The sequence below is a fragment of the Panthera pardus genome, unplaced genomic scaffold (genome assembly GCF_024362965.1).
Source record: "Panthera pardus isolate Hobbes unplaced genomic scaffold, ASM2436296v1 HiC_scaffold_8, whole genome shotgun sequence".
In the NCBI taxonomy this organism is placed as follows: Eukaryota; Metazoa; Chordata; class Mammalia; order Carnivora; family Felidae; genus Panthera; species Panthera pardus.
Genome location: NW_026527013.1, coordinates 19,011,839 through 19,030,376, shown reverse-complemented (window position 1 = coordinate 19,030,376; position 18,538 = coordinate 19,011,839). Strand labels below are relative to the sequence as shown.

General features: G+C 56.1%; 1 protein-coding gene across 10 annotated transcripts; it reads left to right on the top strand.

The window, feature by feature from the left end:
- The first annotated feature begins 2,953 nt into the window (after window positions 1–2,953).
- MST1R (macrophage stimulating 1 receptor) lies at window positions 2,954–16,727 on the top strand. 10 transcript variants are annotated; one of them, XM_019416867.2, is made up of 20 exons: window positions 2,954–4,440; window positions 7,315–7,503; window positions 7,584–7,712; window positions 7,890–8,060; window positions 8,365–8,525; window positions 8,889–9,054; window positions 9,168–9,304; window positions 9,735–9,896; window positions 9,993–10,086; window positions 10,245–10,454; window positions 10,555–10,701; window positions 10,781–10,943; window positions 11,090–11,191; window positions 11,267–11,473; window positions 12,124–12,204; window positions 12,356–12,537; window positions 12,621–12,730; window positions 12,996–13,161; window positions 13,569–13,705; window positions 16,151–16,727. In XM_019416867.2, the coding sequence occupies exons 1-20, from the start codon at window positions 3,208–3,210 to the stop codon at window positions 16,404–16,406; spliced, it is 4,203 nt and encodes a 1,400-aa protein (XP_019272412.2). In that variant the 5' UTR covers window positions 2,954–3,207; the 3' UTR covers window positions 16,407–16,727. The 10 variants fall into 10 exon arrangements, with proteins under 10 accessions (XP_019272412.2, XP_019272417.2, XP_019272414.2 ...); XM_019416872.2 differs by having other exon boundaries at window positions 10,242–10,454; window positions 11,090–11,167; XM_019416869.2 differs by having other exon boundaries at window positions 10,242–10,454; window positions 11,270–11,473.
- The last annotated feature ends 1,811 nt before the right edge of the window (window positions 16,728–18,538 follow it).

The window sequence follows — 18,538 nt, the reverse complement described above, 5'->3', positions numbered from 1 at the left end:
TGAGAGCTGGGCTAAGATACTCTGCCACTAAAACCAACCCATGTTGGAAAATATATTTGGTGGGTAGCATAGGGTACACTGGAATGGTTCTACTTACTGTCCCAGGAAATGGGATAGCCCCTGCCCTTGGCCCTATCCTGGGTCATATTAGGATGGATATGACAGCAAACCACCTGCCTAGACCCCAAGGAGCGTGGGGAACAGCCACAGGCTTGGCGGTGCTGCTCGCCCTGCACATGTGCCCTGGGTCTCTTTTCTGCCTGTTCCTGCTGCTGTTTCTCCCCTTGATCCTGGCCAGTGCACCAAATCACTGCCTCTGGGGCCAGGGTGATGCCAGGCCAGCAGTCCATGGCTGCTATTGGCATTCCTCTGGTCAGTGGTCGGCCCCTAGATACTCCTGTTGGCTACTGTGATTCTTGTAGGACTCTCAGCACCTCTGCAGTTTAGCACCTATTCTGGGTAGGTGTGAAAATGGGTGGTCACAATTAGGTGAGTGTGTGTACCTAGGACAGTAGGCACCTGGAGTGTGGGCTTATCTGTCTGGGGATCAAGGAAGGAATAACAGGCCAAACAGGGAAGGTGTTCCTAGTGGAGGAACCAGCATGTGCAAAGCAAAGGACCTGGTAAACAGCATGGTATTACTGGTTTAAGTGAAGCTGGAGGAGGTTTCAAGGCCTAGGTTTCTTGAACTCCAGGTAAACGTCTGGCAGTGGGGAGCCATTGAATTTGTTTTAAAGCTGCAGAGTGATATGGTCATATTGTAGTTAGAGACTGCTGCCACTCAGATGATCTCTTTGGGTTGGAGAAAAAGGCTGGCATTAGTTCTCGTTTTTGTTTTTGTTTTGGAGTAGTGTTCAGAGGGATGTGAGAGCCAAAAAGGGAAAAGAGGGCACTCCTTCAAGGTGATAGATACTGGGGCAGTTGGGCAGGTCCTAAACCAAATATAGGCCAGGCCTTGTGAGTTCAGCTTGGGGGGAGCACTTATACTTAACACTCCAAGGCCCCACTTCCCCCACATGGTTTGCCTGCCCTGCTCCTGCAGAGTGGGCAGAGGGGGAAGGAGGAAGGGGTGCTCCTGTGGATGCCGGTTCTCAAGGACCGGGGTTGTCCACCAGGGGTCGCTGTTCTGGGGCTAGCCAACATCTTGGCCACATGGTGGCAGCAGAGAACCAACTGTTGACTGCTGCACCCCAACCCTCGGGGTGATCAAGGAGGGCCCTTGAAGTCTCCTCCCAACCTACAGAAGTCTCTCCGAATGTAGTACCGGGACCCAAGAAACTATCTCAGCGCCAGCGGAGAATGTTTCATTTCAGTTTTACCCGGCATGAGTGTCTTTAATCATGTTGACTGTGGAACACATGATTTTTTTTTAAGGGTATTTATTCATTTCCGGGCCAATTCTAGTTAGAGAAGGGAGTGCCATTTATGTTGCCTGAGGCTCTGAATCCTCCCAGCACTGGGTGTGGCTGCCCAATCCTGTTTCCTCTCTCTCCCAGGTGCTCACTGAGCTCCAGCCCCAAGGGGGAGGGGAGTTCAGCACTAGGAATGGGGAAAGTGGGGAGTCAGGTATTCAGAGTCAGCTGTGCTAGAGTGGGTATAGCATATGATCTGTGGGACCCACAAAATGGACCAGGGATTGACTGGATCAGGAGGGCTTCCTGGAGGTGGTGCCATCTAAGCTGCAAGAGAAGGAAAGGAAAAAGGTGCTCCTGGAAGGAGGAACAAGGAATATTGTCTGGATAGGGGAGTAGAGGAGATACAGCTCCAAGAATCAGGCTGAATGAATCTTGCTGGGCTGAAAGCTCCTCTCTCCCCCACCCCTCTTATGCTCCAAAGCCCTGGGATCCACAGTTCACAGGTCCCTCAGACCTCAGTGTAGGGCCACCCTATGAAGCTTCCCCTCCCTCCAGGGTTAAGGCCCACCTGGCTAAGGGGGCTGTCAGGCTGACAAGGTCCCCCAGAGCCCCCTTTAAATGTTAGGGAGAACCAGTTATCAAGGAGCAACCGCTGAAGTCCATGTACAAGAGGCAAGGTTGCCTCTCCTGCCCCCAACCCCATATGCCTCACTCAGACTGAAGAGAGAACTGTGGGCAGTCAACTAGTTAGAACTATACCCTCATTTCAGGGATGGAGAGACTGAGGCCCAGCATAGCTTACAGAGCAGGTTAGAGGTGCCCTGTCAAAGCCCATGTTTCCCCCATATCAGGGGGGCACTGCAGCACAGCCAGCAAAGGCAGCCAGCACTGTGTGTTTTGTTAGCCCCATCCTGCAGCTTCTGCCTACTGAGGCAGTGGTGGAGGGACCAGAGCTAGGGTTGGGCCTCCGCATAAGCTGCCTCTCCTCTGACTCTAATGTCCAGCCAGCAGGGTAGGCCCTAACTCATAACCTCTACCGCCTTGGGCAGGCAGGGGACAATGCACCTTCCTGTGATACCATCCAGTCATTGACATCCCAGGGCAGGCCCAGAAAAGGATGGCCCCTGCCCTGAGAGGGTTTCACTACTCCCGGAGGCCCCCACCTCTCCCCTCCGGTCCTCCACACATTCTTGGTCTCTCAGGGGCCTCCAGGCCCTGTTCTGGGATCAGCGTCTGAGTGTGTTGGCTGTATACTGGTGCCAAGGGCAAAAATAAGCCAGGTGGTCCTCAAACCCTCACTGGTGCTGGGGTGACTTCCGACCCCTCCTCACTTCAGCCCAGTCGGTCGTGAGCGGCGGGAAGGGAAGGCTCAGACTTTCCTACCTCTCTCTTGGCCACTCCAGGCACACTCACCACATGCCACTGAGAAAAACGCCCCCAAGAGAAGGTGTAGGTGACAGGCTTTCGAAGGCCTGGAGAGTCGGGTGGGAGGAGGGGCTGGCTAGGCCGAGCCTTCAACGGGCCCCGCCCACAGTTCCGCCCACGCACCCTGGCCCCGCCAGCCCCGCCCTGCGCCCTCCTGCCGACTTTGCTCAGAGTGCCTGCTTGGAGCAGCAGCTGGGGCAGGCAGGTGAGGGGGCCTCTTCGTTCACTGGCGGTGTGTATGTCCACCTGGTGCCAGGTGCTCAGACTCGAGGGCAGGGGAGGGCGCTGGACATCACGCTGGGGGTGGGTCACCTGCCCGAGGGCTTTCAGGACCGGCTGCGGACTCAGGTCCCAACCGGGACCTTGAGTCTGCTCCCAGCCAGGCCCGGGCCTCCAAGGGTCCCTGCAGGGGCCCAGGTGGGCCTCGATGGAGCTTCTCTCGCCGCCGTCACAGCCTTCACTGTTATTACTGCTGCTACTGCTGCCACCACTGCCGGCCAGAGAGTCCTGGCAGTGTCCGCGCACCCCCTACGCCGCCTTGCGCGATTTTGACGTCGAGTACAAGGTGCCCAGCTTCTCGGCCGGAGGTCCGGTACAGGCCATAGCGACCTACGAGGGCGGCAGGGACGGGAGTGCCGTGTTCGTGGCTACACGCAATCGCCTGCACGTGCTTGGGCCTGGCCTGCAGCCAGTAGAGAGCCTGGCCACAGGTCCTGTTGGAGACCCTGGCTGTCAGACGTGTGCGGCCTGTGGCCCGGGCCCCCACAGCCCGCAGGGAGACACAGATGCACAGGTGCTGGTGCTGGAGCCAGCTCTGCCCGCACTAGTCAGCTGTGGCTCGAGCCTGCATGGGCGCTGCTTCCTGCACGAGCTAGAGCCCCAAGGGACAGCCCTGCACCTGGCACCGCCAGCCTGCCTCTTCTCCGCCAACCACAACCAGCCCGAGGACTGCCCTGACTGTGTGGCCAGTCCTCTGGGCACCCTCGTGACCGTGGTTGAGCAGGGCCATGCCTCCTACTTCTACGTGGCATCCTCACTGGATGAGACGGTGGCCTCGAGCTTCAGCCCCCGCTCAGTGTCCATCCGGCGCCTCAAGGCCGATGCCTCAGGATTTGCACCGGGGTTTGCCGCGCTGTCCGTGCTGCCGGAGCACCTCGCTTCCTATCCTATCCAGTACGTGTACAGTTTCCGCGCCAGAGCCTTTGTCTATTTCCTGAAGGTGCAACGGGCCAGCGTGGCAGCTGCCTCGGAAGCCTTGCACACACGCCTGGCACGGCTCAGCGCTGCTGAGCCCGAGCTGGGCGACTACCGCGAGCTCGTTCTCGACTGCCGATTCGCACCCAAACGCCGGCGCCGCGGGGCCACTGAGGGAGGACAGCCCTACCCAGTGCTGAGGGCGGCCCACACAGCTCCAGTGGGCAGCAAGCTAGCTGCTGAGCTGAGCATCGCAGAGGGCCAAGAAGTGCTATTTGGCGTCTTTGTGGCTAGCAGAGACAGCAGTCCTGGTGTGAATCCCAACTCTGTCGTCTGTGCCTTTCCCATCGACCTAGTGGACACTCTCATCGAGCATGGTGTGGAGCGCTGTTGTGAGCCTCCTGTCCCCCCGGGCATCCGGCGAGGCCTCGACTTCTTCCAGTCGCCTAGTTTTTGCCCCAACCCGGTGAGCAGAAAGAAGGGGCCCTCACCCGTGAGCAGGTGGTAGAATACAGTAAGAGGGTCTGGGAGGGAGGGAGAAGGGCAGGAGGGAAGACGTTTTCTCTTCCACCCAGTTCCTTAGTGCTGGGGGCAGGTGGGGGTGTGGAGGGCGTGAGGGAATCAGCCAAGCACAGGCTATACTGGAGGCTCACCTACTAGCCAGACTAGTCTCTGTTTCTCCTCCATTTTGCTCTTTCACTCTCTTAGGTACTATGGCCTCTGATTTTTTTTAGGTAGTTTCCTAGATTGTGTGAGAACCAGACTGCATCACAACTGTCTGGCAGAGACACTGCCTAACTCCGGTACAATGATCCCCTCCTACCTGCCCACCACACATACCCTCAAGGACATACACAGAGAAACAGCCCCCCCCCCCCCCCACAAGCAGATGCTAACAGATTCACACAGATACGGCTGCTCACCAGCAGTTTCTCTTTCCCTTTGGAAGCACTGTTTTGTTCTGCTTTCCAAAGAGGGTGGGGCAGGAGTTGTCAGAGGATGCCCCCACCCCATTCCAGGGAGCCTCCTGGGCCTTGGAAGTTTGGGGGCTTGTCAGAGAGCCTGCACGGCTTGGGCTTCACAGACACACTCATCCCTGATTGTCCTCTGTGGAGTGACTGGGGGAGGACCAAGGACATGGTGGGAAGGCAACTTGGCTCTAGTAGATTCCAGGAAGCTCACCCCAGTCTTGTGCAAACAACTGTAAACATCTGGGGATGAGTAAAGGCTTAGGAGGGGCTGATTGGAAGTGGTTCACCATGAAGGAGTCCCAGACTTTCTTTCACTGTGGTTGGGGCCCTGCTCTAGTTCCCCATCTCACCCCAAGTAGGAGGTCTGCCGGCCATCGCTGAATTGGGGGCTTTTCCCAGCAGACCCTACCAAGGTTCTCTCCAGCTATGGTGTCAGGGAGCTGGAACAGAGACAAACAGGACATTCCTTAAAATGCTAAGGACAAAACCCAAACTGAGAGCCATGGAAACAGTCCTACCCTAGCTTGTAAGAGGTAAAACCAAGACAATGGGGTGAACAGCACTGGATAAGTGGTCTTTCAGTGAGCTCACTCACAGTCACTGCTCTGAGTCTTTGGCTGCCCTGTGGCTCTGCTACTTCTGTGACGTTCCCCACTGACTCCTTTCTGGCTCTTACTAATGCCTCAGAGGTGGAAGGAGAATGTACGAACAGCGAGGAGTAGAGCATCTCCAGCCTCCCTCCCTCAGCTGAGTCCATCTGGGCTGAGGAGGCCCTATGGGGGGAGAGCCCTTGTCAGGGCCTGGGCAGCCCTGCCTGCCCTCCTCTCTTCCTTCTGGGGGAGTCTGAACCTCTCACGGACTTGGCTGGTGGTCAGTGGGTCAGAAGACATCCAGCATGAGTTGGCAGTGCTAGGTTCGAGGAGGACTGATCTCAAGATGGCCCACAAGCTGGCCAGGGAGATGTGTGAACCAGCCTATACAGTGTTTGTCCAGTGACTGGGCATGTAGCCTCCAGGGCAACACCCACTGTGTGCTGATTGTGGCTGGCCTCAGGAAGCCTGTGGGGACTCTGAGCTGGCACCTGCCTTCCATGGGTTCAGGTGGGATTTGACTCTGGAGCAGTCACCCTCCTTTGTGGGGCACTGGACACTTGAGTCATGCTCTTAGGAGTCACAGGCTGGCTTATAGACAAACCTGAAAACCCAGAGCTAAGTCCTAGGACCCAGGGGCAAGCAGACAGGGGTGTGGTCCTGATCAGGGTAGGGCCTCTTTGCCACCCCTCAGCCCCACCTGTTCCTGAGTCATGCTAAAAATACCCGCTGGCTTCCGGCTAAGGTCAGGCCCCTTTCCCGCCTCAAGTGAGGACAGAGTCCCAGTTCCCACCCATCCAGGCTACAGACCTAGAGTGTGTGGAATTTCTGTGCCCAGCTCTGCACCCCCAGGGCTCCTTATCAGCACTGAGGTCTCAGGACTAGGTTAAGCATACTTGGTTTGATGGGCACCCCAGGGCTGGCAAGGGAATGTCGCAAGCCCCAGGGCTACTGAGCCCTGCCTGTGCTTTGCACCCAGCTCCAATGCCTTGCATCATACCCTGATATGATTTCCCAGAAGCTTCCACAGTCCTGCCTTGGTGCCTTGAGTGCAGTCCCCCAAAACACCTTCCTATTAAGAACAGGTGACAGGTGTTTCCCAATCCCTGGGGCCTAGCCTTCAGGCCTTGGTTTTTCCCTTTTGTATCTGAAGGGGATGCAGGTTGCAGCTGGAGGTACAGGAAGATCTTTGGAGTCTCAGGGAGAAGAACCATGTTACCAGCCCCATGCTGGCCAATTAACTTCAGAGTTTAGCCACCTTAGGCTGGAGAGAAACTGAAGCCCCCAAAGGGGACAGGGTTTGCTGAAGTACAGGGAATAACCAGCAGGGGGCAGAAGAGGACTCTGCTCAAGAGCTCAGACTTCTTGCCTGGCTCCTCTCCTGAGGGCCTATAAGGCCTTGGACAAGTGACCAAACCGTTTCTGAGCTCATTTCCTTATCTGCAAAATAGGGGTGTTGAAAGCACCCACTTTACACAGTGGTTGTGAGGCAAGAATGAGGTTGGGTCTGTGAGACTCTAAGTCATTATCAGAATGGACATGGCAGGTCAGGGCAAGGCATAGCAGCAGATGCTGGCCTTCCAGCCTGGGCCTTCCTTCCTGGACTTACTACCTCTGAGAGCCCCATAGGTGGGAGGGGGTGGGTAAGTGGCAGACCTGGAGTCTTATCTAGCCAAGTCAGGTAAGGGATGGGGGTTTGGGCTGCTGTGGTCACTGACAGAGATCCCAAGGGGTCAGTGTGTGAGGATGAGCCCTGACTCCTTACCCGACTCTCCTCAGCCTGGCCTGGAGGCCCCCAGCCCCAACACCAGCTGCCATCACTTTCCTCTGCTGGTTAGCGGCAGCCTATCACGTGTGGACCTCTTCAACGGGCTATTAGGACCAGTACAGGTCACTGCACTGCATGTGACACACCTTGACAATGTCACAGTGGCCCACATGGGCACAACTGATGGGCGCATCCTGCAGGTAGGACCCCCATCTCCACAGCTCCTTGTTCCTGGGTCCCCTTCCCCATTTCCATTTTGCTCACAGCTAACCTATCCCAGGTGGAGCTGGCCAGATCTCTCAACTACTTGCTGTATGTGTCCAACTTCTCACTGGGCAGCAACAGGCAGCCCATACGACGAGATGTCAGTCGCCTTGGAGACCACCTGTTCTTTTCCTCCGGGGAGCAGGTAAGGTGGGACTAGGGTAGGGCCTGGGGCCAGGGCTGTAGAAACAAAGCCTCCCCATCTAATCCAGGGAGGCGCTGACATACAGGTCTCACCACCCTGACCTACAATGGGACCAGGCAGTCTCTGGGTCTAGTTCTCCCTCCAGCCACCCCTGAACCACCCCTCTGCCACTCCAAGGTCTTCCAGGTACCTATCCAGGGCCCTGGCTGCCACCACTTCCTCACCTGTGGGAGTTGTCTGCGGGCACAGCGTTTCATGGGCTGTGGCTGGTGTGGGGGCATGTGTGGCCGGCAGAAGGAGTGTCCTGGCTCCTGGCAACAGGATCATTGTCCACCTGAGCTCACTGAGGTATGACTTGCTTGGCAGGGCCCAGGTAAGGGTGGGACAAGCTGGGCCTGGAGTGGGGGTCAGCATGTCTTAACCATGATCCTCAGGCCTGGAATGTCCTCAATATCAACAAGGAGGGTATTCTTGTCAGAGGGGATGGCACATGCAAAGACTTAGAGGCAGAAAAGTGCCTGAGTGAGGACTACAAGTGACCTAGGAGACTTGGAGGGAGGGCAGGCAAGGGGCATAGCAGAAAACTCTGGGAAAAGCAGACAGCTGAGAGCCCGGATGCACACAGGGACTCAGGCTGTCTCCCTCTCTTCAGTTCTACCCCCAGAGTGGACCCCTAAGGGGCAGCACAAGGCTGACCCTGTGTGGCTCCAACTTCTACCTGCGCCCTGCTGATCTGGTGCCTGAGGGCACCCATCAGGTCACCGTGGGCCAAAGTCCCTGCCGACTGCTGCCCAAGGACAGCCCAAACCTCAGGTACAAGCTGGTCTCTGCGCTTCCTGTCCCGGACAGGGGTGACCAAGCAGCCCCTTCCCTGTGAGACCCTGTCTTCTGCTTACTGGGGGCAAGGAGATATCAGGCAAACTGAAGTGACTCTGGTTGCTTGGTGTCTAAGGAGACCTCTCTGTCCCTGCTTGAGCCTGCATATGCCCTACCTGTCTGTTGAGTCATGGAACTGGGCAAGGTTAGTCCCTGCCTCACCAGATCCTGCTTACCTTGGAGGAAGGCACGAGTAAAGAGATACCATCCTCAGGCTCAGAGGAGACCTGTGGTATGTAGCAGGCATACAGCCAGGCCTGTGTGACCCCTGGCTGACCTTGGGTTCCCCTGGTACCCTAGCCCAGTGCCCCGGAAAGACTTTGTAGAGGAGCTTGAGTGTGAGCTGGAGCCCTTGGGCATGCAGCCAGCCGGGCCCGCCAACATCAGCCTCACTGTGACCAACATGCCACCAGGCAAGCACTTCCAAGTGGATGGCACCTCCATGCTGCAAGGCTTCTCTTTCATGGTGAGGCCACCTTGCCTTGTCTGTACCCTTGGCCAGCCAGGCAATGTGGGCAAGGAAGGGCTTGGAGTGGAAGGCCTTTTATGCCAAGCTAAACCACCTCTATGTCTTCTTAGGAGCCAGTGCTGACAGCAGTAAAACCCCTCTTTGGCCCACGGGCAGGGGGCACCCGCCTCACCTTTGAAGGCCAAGGCCTGTCTTTAGGCACCAGTCAGATGGTGCTGGTCAATGGGACTGAGTGCCCACTGGAACAGTAAGTGCCAACATGCAAGGGGAGGGGAGGCCACAGGGCTCCCCACTCAGGGAGCCCTTACCAGGTGGGCCTTGGATCCTACCAGGGCAGAGAGAGAAGAGCTCAAATGGTCAGTGTAGGGAGCAGGTCCAGGAGGAAGGGTCTGTTGCCCCCTCCAGCCCACGGGTGGTTTGGGGATGGTGAGAGAGCCCATCACAGAGTTAATTGGCTCTAGCCAAGGCTGTGGGGAGCCTTTCCTGCCCTGCCTTCTTCTTGGAAGCCTTAAAGACCCTGTCTTCAAACAGACTCATTGATAATGGGCAGGGTGGGGAGATGACCAACAGAAGAACTGAGAGGGATTGGCAGACCTTAAAGGAGGTGGGTCTGGCCATCACCTGGAGGATGATCCTGAGACCAATCCTCCCACCCCCACCCCCACCCCGTTCTGCAGGGTCAGCGAGGGGCAGCTCTTATGTACTACGCCCCCTGGGGCTGCTATGGCCAGGGTTCCCATTCACCTGCAGGTGGGGGGCGCTGTGGTGCCAGGCTCCTGGACCTTCCACTACCTGGAAGACCCCATTGTGCTGGGCATCAGCCCCAACTGTGGCTACATGTAAGTGCCACCCCCTTGCCCACTCTGGTCTCCTAAGGAATGAGGGAGGCAGCCTCAGAGAGCACCCCAAGCCCACCACATTGCTTTCCTCCACAGTGGCTCCCATGTCACCATCCATGGCCAGCATCTGACTTCAGCGTGGCACCTAGTGCTGTCATTCCATGATGGGCTTATGGCAGTGGAAAACAGGGTGAGCTGTCACTGGAAGCTGCCAAATGGACACTAGCCAGGAGGGAGGAAGGCTGGATCAATCCTCTGAGTTCTAGCTCTACCCCGTGCTGGGCTGAGGAGACTGGGGTGGCCGTAGGTGGGATGCCTGGCTAACCACTCTCGCATGGGCCCCAGCAGTGTACAGGGCACCTCCCGGAGCAGCATCGGTGCCGCCTGCCCGAATATGTCGTCCGAAGCCCCCAGGGGTGGGTAACAGGGAACCTGAGTGCCTGGGGGGATGGAGCTGCTGGCTTCACGCAGCCAGGCTTTCGCTTCCTGCCCCCACCCCATCCACCCACCACTGACTTTGCCCCACTGAAGCCCGAGGAGCGTGCTGTTAAGTTTGAGGTAAGTGTGGGGGATGGAGGTCAGGGACGGTGAAGGGTTAGGGCTGAAGCCTTGCCCAGAGGAGATGGGGGCACTGGCCAGTCCTTATGACTCTCTGCAGTATATTGGGCTGGGCGCTGTGGCTGATTGTGTGGATGTGAACGTGACCGTGGGTGGTAAGAGCTGCCAGCATGAGCTCCGGGGGGATGTGGTCATCTGCCCTCTGCCTTCCTCCCTGCAACTTGACAAGGATGGCGCCCCACTGCAGGTAGGCAGCTCAGCTGGCTCTCCACATGAGACATGGGCCAGGGCTTGCAGGCTGGGCCTGAGCTGCCACCTGCCCCCAGGTCTGTGTGGATGATGGATGTCACATCCTGGGCAGGGTGATACGGCCAGGCCCAGAGGGGGTCCCACAGAGGCTACTCCTTGGTGTCCTGCTGGCCCTGCTTCTGCTTGTGGCTGCACTGGCCGCTGCGCTGATCTTCAACTACTGGCGGAGGAAACAACTGGGTGAGCTCTCCACTCCCCTCCTGACTTGGCCTACACCAAACCATGGCATCTCCAAGTCCTCTTTCTGCCCAGGCCTTGGAGGTCTGCCCATACCTCCTGGGGACTGAGTTTGGAGAGGCTGGCCACGAGGGGCTGTCTTTCCACAGTCCTTTCTCCAAACCTAGATGACCTGGCATCCTTGGACCGGACCACTGGAGCCATCCCCTTGCCTGCACTCCGCTCAGGTTCTGACTACAGAAATGGCCTTGGTGAGACGGGGAAGGCGCTGAAAGCTGGGGCCACACCCTCTGTTCCACAGGCCCCTCACTTCCTCTCCTCCACAGCTGCCCCTGCCACTCATGGTCTGGATTCCACCACACAGAGCCACAAAGCATCCGTCTCAGACAGTGGGGACGGGTCCTGTGTCCCACTGTTGCAGACAGAGTCCATCCAGCTTGGGGACTTAGACTCTGCACTCCTGACCGAGGTCAAGGATGTGCTGATCTCACATGAGCAGGTGGTCACCCACAGGGACAGAATCATTGGCAAAGGTATGGGGGCCAAGCCAGGTGGGGCTGGGGCAGAGATGGAGTCCTGAGATGACATGGACTCAAGGGGCATTTGGGCAGGACTCTGCTCTGGCCTTTTCACCAACCTTTGTGACCTTGGGAATACCACGTAACCTCTCTGAGCCTCCATCTGCTCATCTGTGAAATAGTAATTAGTTCTGTCTTCAGTGGATTCTGGTGCAGATTAAGTAGGCATGGGAGGGGTGCAGGCTCTGTCATTATGTAGCTTTATTACTACATTTATTTTATTTATTTTATTTTTTATTTTATTTTATTTTATTATTTTATTTTATTTTATTTTTTAAATTTTTTTAATGTTTATTTATTTTTGAGACAGAGAGACAGAGCATGAACAGGGGAGGGGCAGAGAGAGAGAGACACACAGAATCTGAAACAGGCCCCAGGCTCTGAGCCGTCAGCACAGAGCCCAACGCGGGGCTCGAACTCACAGACCGTGAGATCATGACCTGAGCCGAAGTCGGACGCTTAACCGACCAAGCCACCCAGGCGCCCCCTGCTATTTGTTTTTAACGTCACATCGGCCAGTTGGTGCTCTGAGGTTTGGTTGCCAATGAGAGGGTGTGGTGTGCACCCTGAGCATTGGGGCCCTCTCACCATCTCCCCCTCACCAGGCCACTTTGGAGTTGTCTACCATGGAGAATACACAGACAAGGACCAGAATCGAATCCATTGTGCCATAAAGTCGCTGAGTCGTAAGTAGGGAAGAGGCTAGGAAGATCCCTGTCCCTGCTGTGCTACCACCTTGCTGAGTAACCCTGAACAGGAGAACTTTCTTCTCCATTTCTCCATCTGACCCTGGCAAAGGGTCTCCCTGCCCTGAGTCTGACTCAAGCCACTCCACAGGTATCACAGAGGTGCAGGAGGTGGAGGCCTTCCTGCGCGAGGGGCTGCTCATGCGTGGTCTGCACCACCCAAATGTGCTGGCTCTCATCGGTATTGTGCTGCCCCCTGAAGGGCTGCCCCAGGTGCTGCTACCCTATATGCACCATGGAGACCTGCTTCAGTTCATCCGCTCACCCCAGCGGGTCAGTTCTCGGGTCAGGAGACTTGGGCAGCAGCTGGGGATGAGTTGCTATGCCCTTGCCTACCGACCCACCTGTGCCCCTAGAACCCCACGGTGAAGGACCTCATCAGCTTCGGCCTTCAGGTAGCCCGTGGCATGGAGTACCTGGCAGAGCAGAAGTTTGTGCACAGGGACCTGGCTGCTCGGAACTGCATGTGAGGGGCCGGGGCATTTGGGGTGAAGGAAGGGGGCAGGGCACCAGGGTGCACAGCTGCCTAAAGGCATCTCAGGCAAGGGCCCACGCTCCAGCCCTTGCTGTGCAGCCTTGGGCATGTCCTCCCCTCTCTGGGCCTCAGTTCTCCTATCTGCCCAGTGCAGGCTTAGATTGGACACGGTGGCTCTGAAACCCTGTGAAGGCCTGGAGTAAATGGGTTTAGGGCCCGGTGGGGGCCAGTCCTGAGTATGCTCCCCTGCTCTCAGGCTGGATGAGTCATTCACAGTCAAGGTGGCTGACTTTGGCCTGGCCCGTGGTATCCTGGACAAGGAGTACTACAGTGTTCGACAGCATCGCCATGCTCGCCTCCCTGTCAAATGGATGGCACTGGAGAGCCTGCAGACCTACAGATTCACCACCAAGTCTGATGTGGTGAGGCCCCACCTGCCCCAGAGTCCACATGGCCTCAGTGTCCTGGGAGAGCACTTGGCCTTGCCCTTTTAGGTCCAGAAGATGATTTGAGCCCAGGGAATCCCTAAGCTGAGCAGCCCCCGCAGCCCATTTGCCCACCTCTTGAGCAGGTCTAAGATAGAGCCCTCTTGCCACGGCAAGAGGGGGTTCTGAACTCATTGGCTCCTTGCAGACAATACAGGGCCTACAGGCCCAACTCTGGGCAGGGTCTGGTGATGAGAGGAGACTGAGGAAAGATGTGTATGAGATACTGAGGAGCGGGCTCTGATTAATTTCCAGCTGGAGGACTCTAGGAGATAGAGGACCTGGGGGGCCCACCTGTCCCCAAACTTGGGGTAAGAGTTGAGTCTCCTTTCTCCTTCCCACAGTGGTCGTTCGGTGTGCTGCTGTGGGAGCTGCTGACACGGGGTGCCCCACCATACCCCCACATTGACCCTTTTGACCTCACTCACTTCCTGGCCCAGGGTCGACGCCTGCCCCAGCCTGAATATTGTCCTGATTCTCTGTGAGTATGTGGAGGTGGTAGTGGGAGGGAGCTGGGCCCCAGAGACAAGGAAGGGACAGGAGACAGTGTTCTTGCCTGGCTCTCGGACTGATCCTCTGGTTGACCTGGAAAGGGACCCTCTCTGGACCTCAGTTTCCTCATCTGTGGACTGGTTCCACCAGCATTTGGGGCTGAGTGCTGGGAGGAGATCATGGTTGCCATGGTAACAGTACTCCCCACTCAGAGTCTGGGTTGAGGCCAGTGATTTGATTTCTCAGCACTCCTCACCCCACCCCCGCTAAGGGGGGCCTGTTTTCCATCTTTTCCATTCATTTAACCTCAGAGAGAGGTTCCATTAGCTCCCACACTAGCCCCCACCCCCAACATCTCCCTACTGGATATAGTTTCAGATTCCCTGATCCCAAGGCATGGTGACAACTATGAAACAGTCACTGTGCCTGCCCAGTGGGTCTGTGCTGGGGTTCAGCTTCAGAAGCAGTACGCGTGCCTTATCTGTGCCCAGATCTTTGTGGTTAGAACAGGAAGAACCAGGTCACAGGTAAAGGTAGTTGATGATTCCAATCTCAGACTGTGCTCTAGAAGGGTACGAGTAACCCTTCTTCCCAGCCCCTGCCTGCCTTGGGTTTGATCTTTATTATTCATTTCACTAATGCCTCTGGTTTGAAGTAAGTGAAATCATCTTTACTACCCATCTGCCCCTGGGTCAGGTTCCCTGAAACAGATTCTCACCTGGAGCTATATATACAGGGAGTTTATTGATAGACTAGGGGAACCTGAGTCCTCTGAGTGGGGAGTACTATTACCATGGCAACTGTGATCTCCTCCCAGCCCCAAATGCTGGTGGAACCAGTCCACAGATGAGGAAACTGAGGCCCAGAGAGGGTCCCTTTCCAGGTCAACCAAAGGATCAGTCAGAGCCAGGCAAGCAGAGAGCCCAGGGAAGCAGGACTGGGCAGGTGGAGAAGTTGGGCTGCCATGCAGATGCCGCAGAGGCTATAGCCCATCCTTGGGCTATAGCCCAGGGGGCTGCTTGATCTGGGGTGGCTCTTTGGAGTTTTAAGAAATATATATATATATATATATATATATATATATATATATATATATATATATATATATATATATTTTTTTTTTTTTTTTTAATTAAAAAATCTTTTTAATGTTTATTTATTTTGGGGAGAGAGAGACAGAGCATGAGCAGGGGAGGGGCAGAGAGAGGGGACACAGAATCTGAAGCAGGCTCCAGGCTCTGAGCTGTCAGCACAGAGCCTGACGTGGGGCTTGAACTCACAAACTGCAAGATCATGACCTGAGCTGAAGTCGGCTGCTTAACCGACTGACCACCGACTGGGCACCCAGGTGCCCCTTTTAATGTTTTTTGAGAGAGAGAGAGAGAGAGAGAGCGAGCAGGGGAGGGACAGAGAGAAGGGAGACACAGAATCTGAAGCAGGATCCAGGCTCTGAGCTGTCAGCACAGAGCCCAGTGTAGGGCTGGAACCCACAAACTGTGGGATTGTGACTTGAGCTGAAGTCAAACGCTTAACCAACTGAGCCATCCAGGAGCCCCAGAGTTTTACGAAATTTAGATCAAGGGGCCAGGTCCTTGTACTGGACATTAATAAGTCAGTGGTCATAGTGTGAGCTTGGGGGAGGCAGTTACTTTCTGCCTGGGGTAATTCCTAGGGAGGGCTTTAGCCAAGGGTCAGCAGCACCCACTGGGAGGATGAAGGGGGATCTGGGTGGACCATCAGAGCATCCACTAGACCAGACCAAGTCTCTTTTCCACTTGAGGCCTCAGTTTCCTTATCTGTAAAGTTTGGATGATGACAGTACCACCCTCAGAGTCTGAGAATTATGAGATTATTGTGTGAAGGGCACTTAGTGTCATTTAAGGCAGAGGCAGCATTTCCAAGATGAAGAGGCATGTGTTGGGGCCCACCAGGTAAACCCACAGAAACAATGGCTGGGCATCCCACATGTCCATGTCTCAGGACTTTTAATCTCCATTTCACTGGACATGGGCTTCCTTCCTAGAAGACCTAAGATGATAACTGATAGCCTGTAAGCTGTGCCTTAAGCTAAGTAAGCGCTTCACAGGCATCCTCCCACCCTATGCCGCCACAGCTCTGTGATCAGAAGAGGATCCAGAGACACAGAGAGGTTAAGAATCTTGCCCAAGATCACACTGCTCAGGTCACACCGGGGCTCAGGAGTCCAAACTCTTAATCCCTGGGGCAATTCAACCTCTGCCACGGTGGGGAGGCAAGACTGGAACAGCAATCACAATGCTGAGAAGAGCTGCCTCTGACTGGGCAATGCTCTGCACTAGGCCCTGTTACCTGTTCTCATTCCTGTGCGGCCTGCCAGAGGATTAAGAGCAGGTGGGCAGCCCGGGATCTCTGGGTGGGGATGTGCCCTGCCTCTGACATGCCCCTCTCCCCACAGGTACGCAGTGATGCAGCGCTGCTGGGCTGCGGACCCTGCAGGGAGACCCACCTTCTCAGCGCTGGTGGAGGAAGTGGAGCACGTGGCGGCCAGGCTGCTTGGGGACCACTACGTCCAGCTGCCTGCAGCCTACGTGAACCTGGGTCCTGGTGCCTCGGATGAGGCGAACATGCACCCAGAACAGTCGCAGACCCCACCTGTGCACAGGATCGCACGTCGGCCCTGGCCTTCCTCAGAGCCACCACAGCCCACGTGACCTCCGCCCTAGGCAGGCCCCAGGGATTGGACCTGCCTAGCAGCCAGGGAGTTAATCCCAAACTGCCTCTAGTCCATGCCAGGCCAGGGGCAGCCTGAGGTGGCTTCTGCCCTGTCCCTGCCCCCTTAACTTTCAGGGGTGACAGGAGGGAGCAAGGCACTTGTCCCTTCACTCCAGAGAGGGAGCAGTGAGAATGATCCTTGATGCGAGGAGTATTTACGGCATACCTGGTGTGTGCTTGACCTTCTGGGCACAGGGGACTTAACAGTGACCGCACAGACACTGGCCCTTGAACTAGTAAATGAACCAACGAATCATCAAGTGCAAATTGTGGTCAATGCTATGAAAGAAAGACAGGCTGCTTTGAGGGAATGGAGGTCAGCTTTAGAGAGAGAATAGAGGTGAAAGAAGCCTCCCCAGGAGGTGACATTTCTGCTATAACCCTGTCAGGTAGGAACTGTGCCAGAAGCAGAGGTGGGGGAAGACAGTTTTGGGCAAAGTGAGCAGCACATGCAAAGACTCTGAGGCTGGAAAGGGGTTGGATCAGTAAGAAGGCTCCAGAGAACAGGAAGGGTAGGGCAAGGTGCTAATTCAGGTTACAGGGCCCTGGGGACTTCTTGATGGAACCAAGAGGGGTGGGTTGAGTACTCAGGCATGCCGTAGTCAGAATGGCTTCTCCCACTGCCCAGCCCATGTCTGTCCCTTTCCCCAGGCCCCAGCTGCTCTCAGGGCTCCCTGCTCTGCCTGCAGCTCCCCCCCACCCCCCCACACACACTGTCAGGACATAGAGACGGGCTCCCCTACCTCAAAGCCTACCAGCATTGCCCTTACAGCCTTGAGAGAGATGAGCCAGCAGCAAGGCCTCACCACACTTTTAAGGCACCAGCTTCAAGATGCTAGACTGCCCAGGCTATTTATACTCATCAAGACCACTGCACAATAGCCACTAGAGGGGCAGACTCCACTGGAGAGCGAGAACAGTTTCCTCCTTGTACCACTCTTCTCCCACACCCTTGATGCTAAGGGCACAGCTTGGATGTCAGTGACTGGGCCCAGGGCATGCATCATGGTGGTTCTTCTCTCTTACACAGGACCCCTATAGCCTCCCTCCCACCAGTTGGGAGACCCCAGCTCATCCTAAGGGGAGCAAGCTCCCTCTCCTGTGAGTTGCCAACTTTTTGCCCTGTCATACATGTAACACTGGGTTTGAAGCAAGAGCTCCCTGGTAAATAGAGTGGGGGTTTCCTTGGGACTGGAGCTGCCCAACTGTTCTCTACCCATAGGAGGCCCTGCCATGGGGAGACTAAGGACCCTGAGGACATGTGGGTAAAGCTTAAAAGGGGATCTTCTGCTCAAGTGCAGGGTTCCAAAGATCAGGGGTCTATGATCTGGAGAGATGGACTCTATCTGCCTGTTTACCACTATACCTCTGGTCCCTACTCAGTCATGGAGGATGTCTTATAGCCTTGCATGTTCAGCCAGAGACCCCTGGTCCCTGTGTGTGCGTGTTGTGTGTGTGTGGTGGGGGGAATCAATTGTGTCACCCTGAGGCTACAAGAGAGATGAGTGAAATGTCCTAGAGTACCCCTGACAGCCAGAGTCGCCATACTAGTTGGAAAGGGCTGTCTCCATCCCTCCAACTGGCAGTCCTCCTGCTCTGACCTCATGCTGGGGATCTGAAGGTCACCCAGAGCTCCCCTCCCTGGGTGGGGAGTGAGGAGAAGGCCCAGGGGCCTCTCTGAAGCTGGACTGAGGCTCCTTCTCCACTGAGCCCTTGAAACTCATGGACCACTGTCTCATCTCATAAGAGAGGGGCTTGGAGAAGAAGGGGTCTCTGCTTGGGAGGGGAGCTTAGCAGGAGAGGACTTTCAGAGAAGGCAGATGGAGGATAGCTCCAGGTATCAGCTCTCCCGTGCAGCCAGAATGTGGGGCTTTGGACATATTTCTGAGCCAAGAGCCTCTGGGCCTCTAGGCTTCCCAGGATTCTCCAGGGAAGGGGCCTAGTTAAGCAGGTGCTTGGGCTCCTGGATCATGGCACAGCTGCACCCCCTCCCAGTGCTGCAGCCCCCAAGCTCTGAGCTCCATTCTCAGAGCCACCCGAATAGTCACAATTTCAGCTGAAGTGTCAGAAA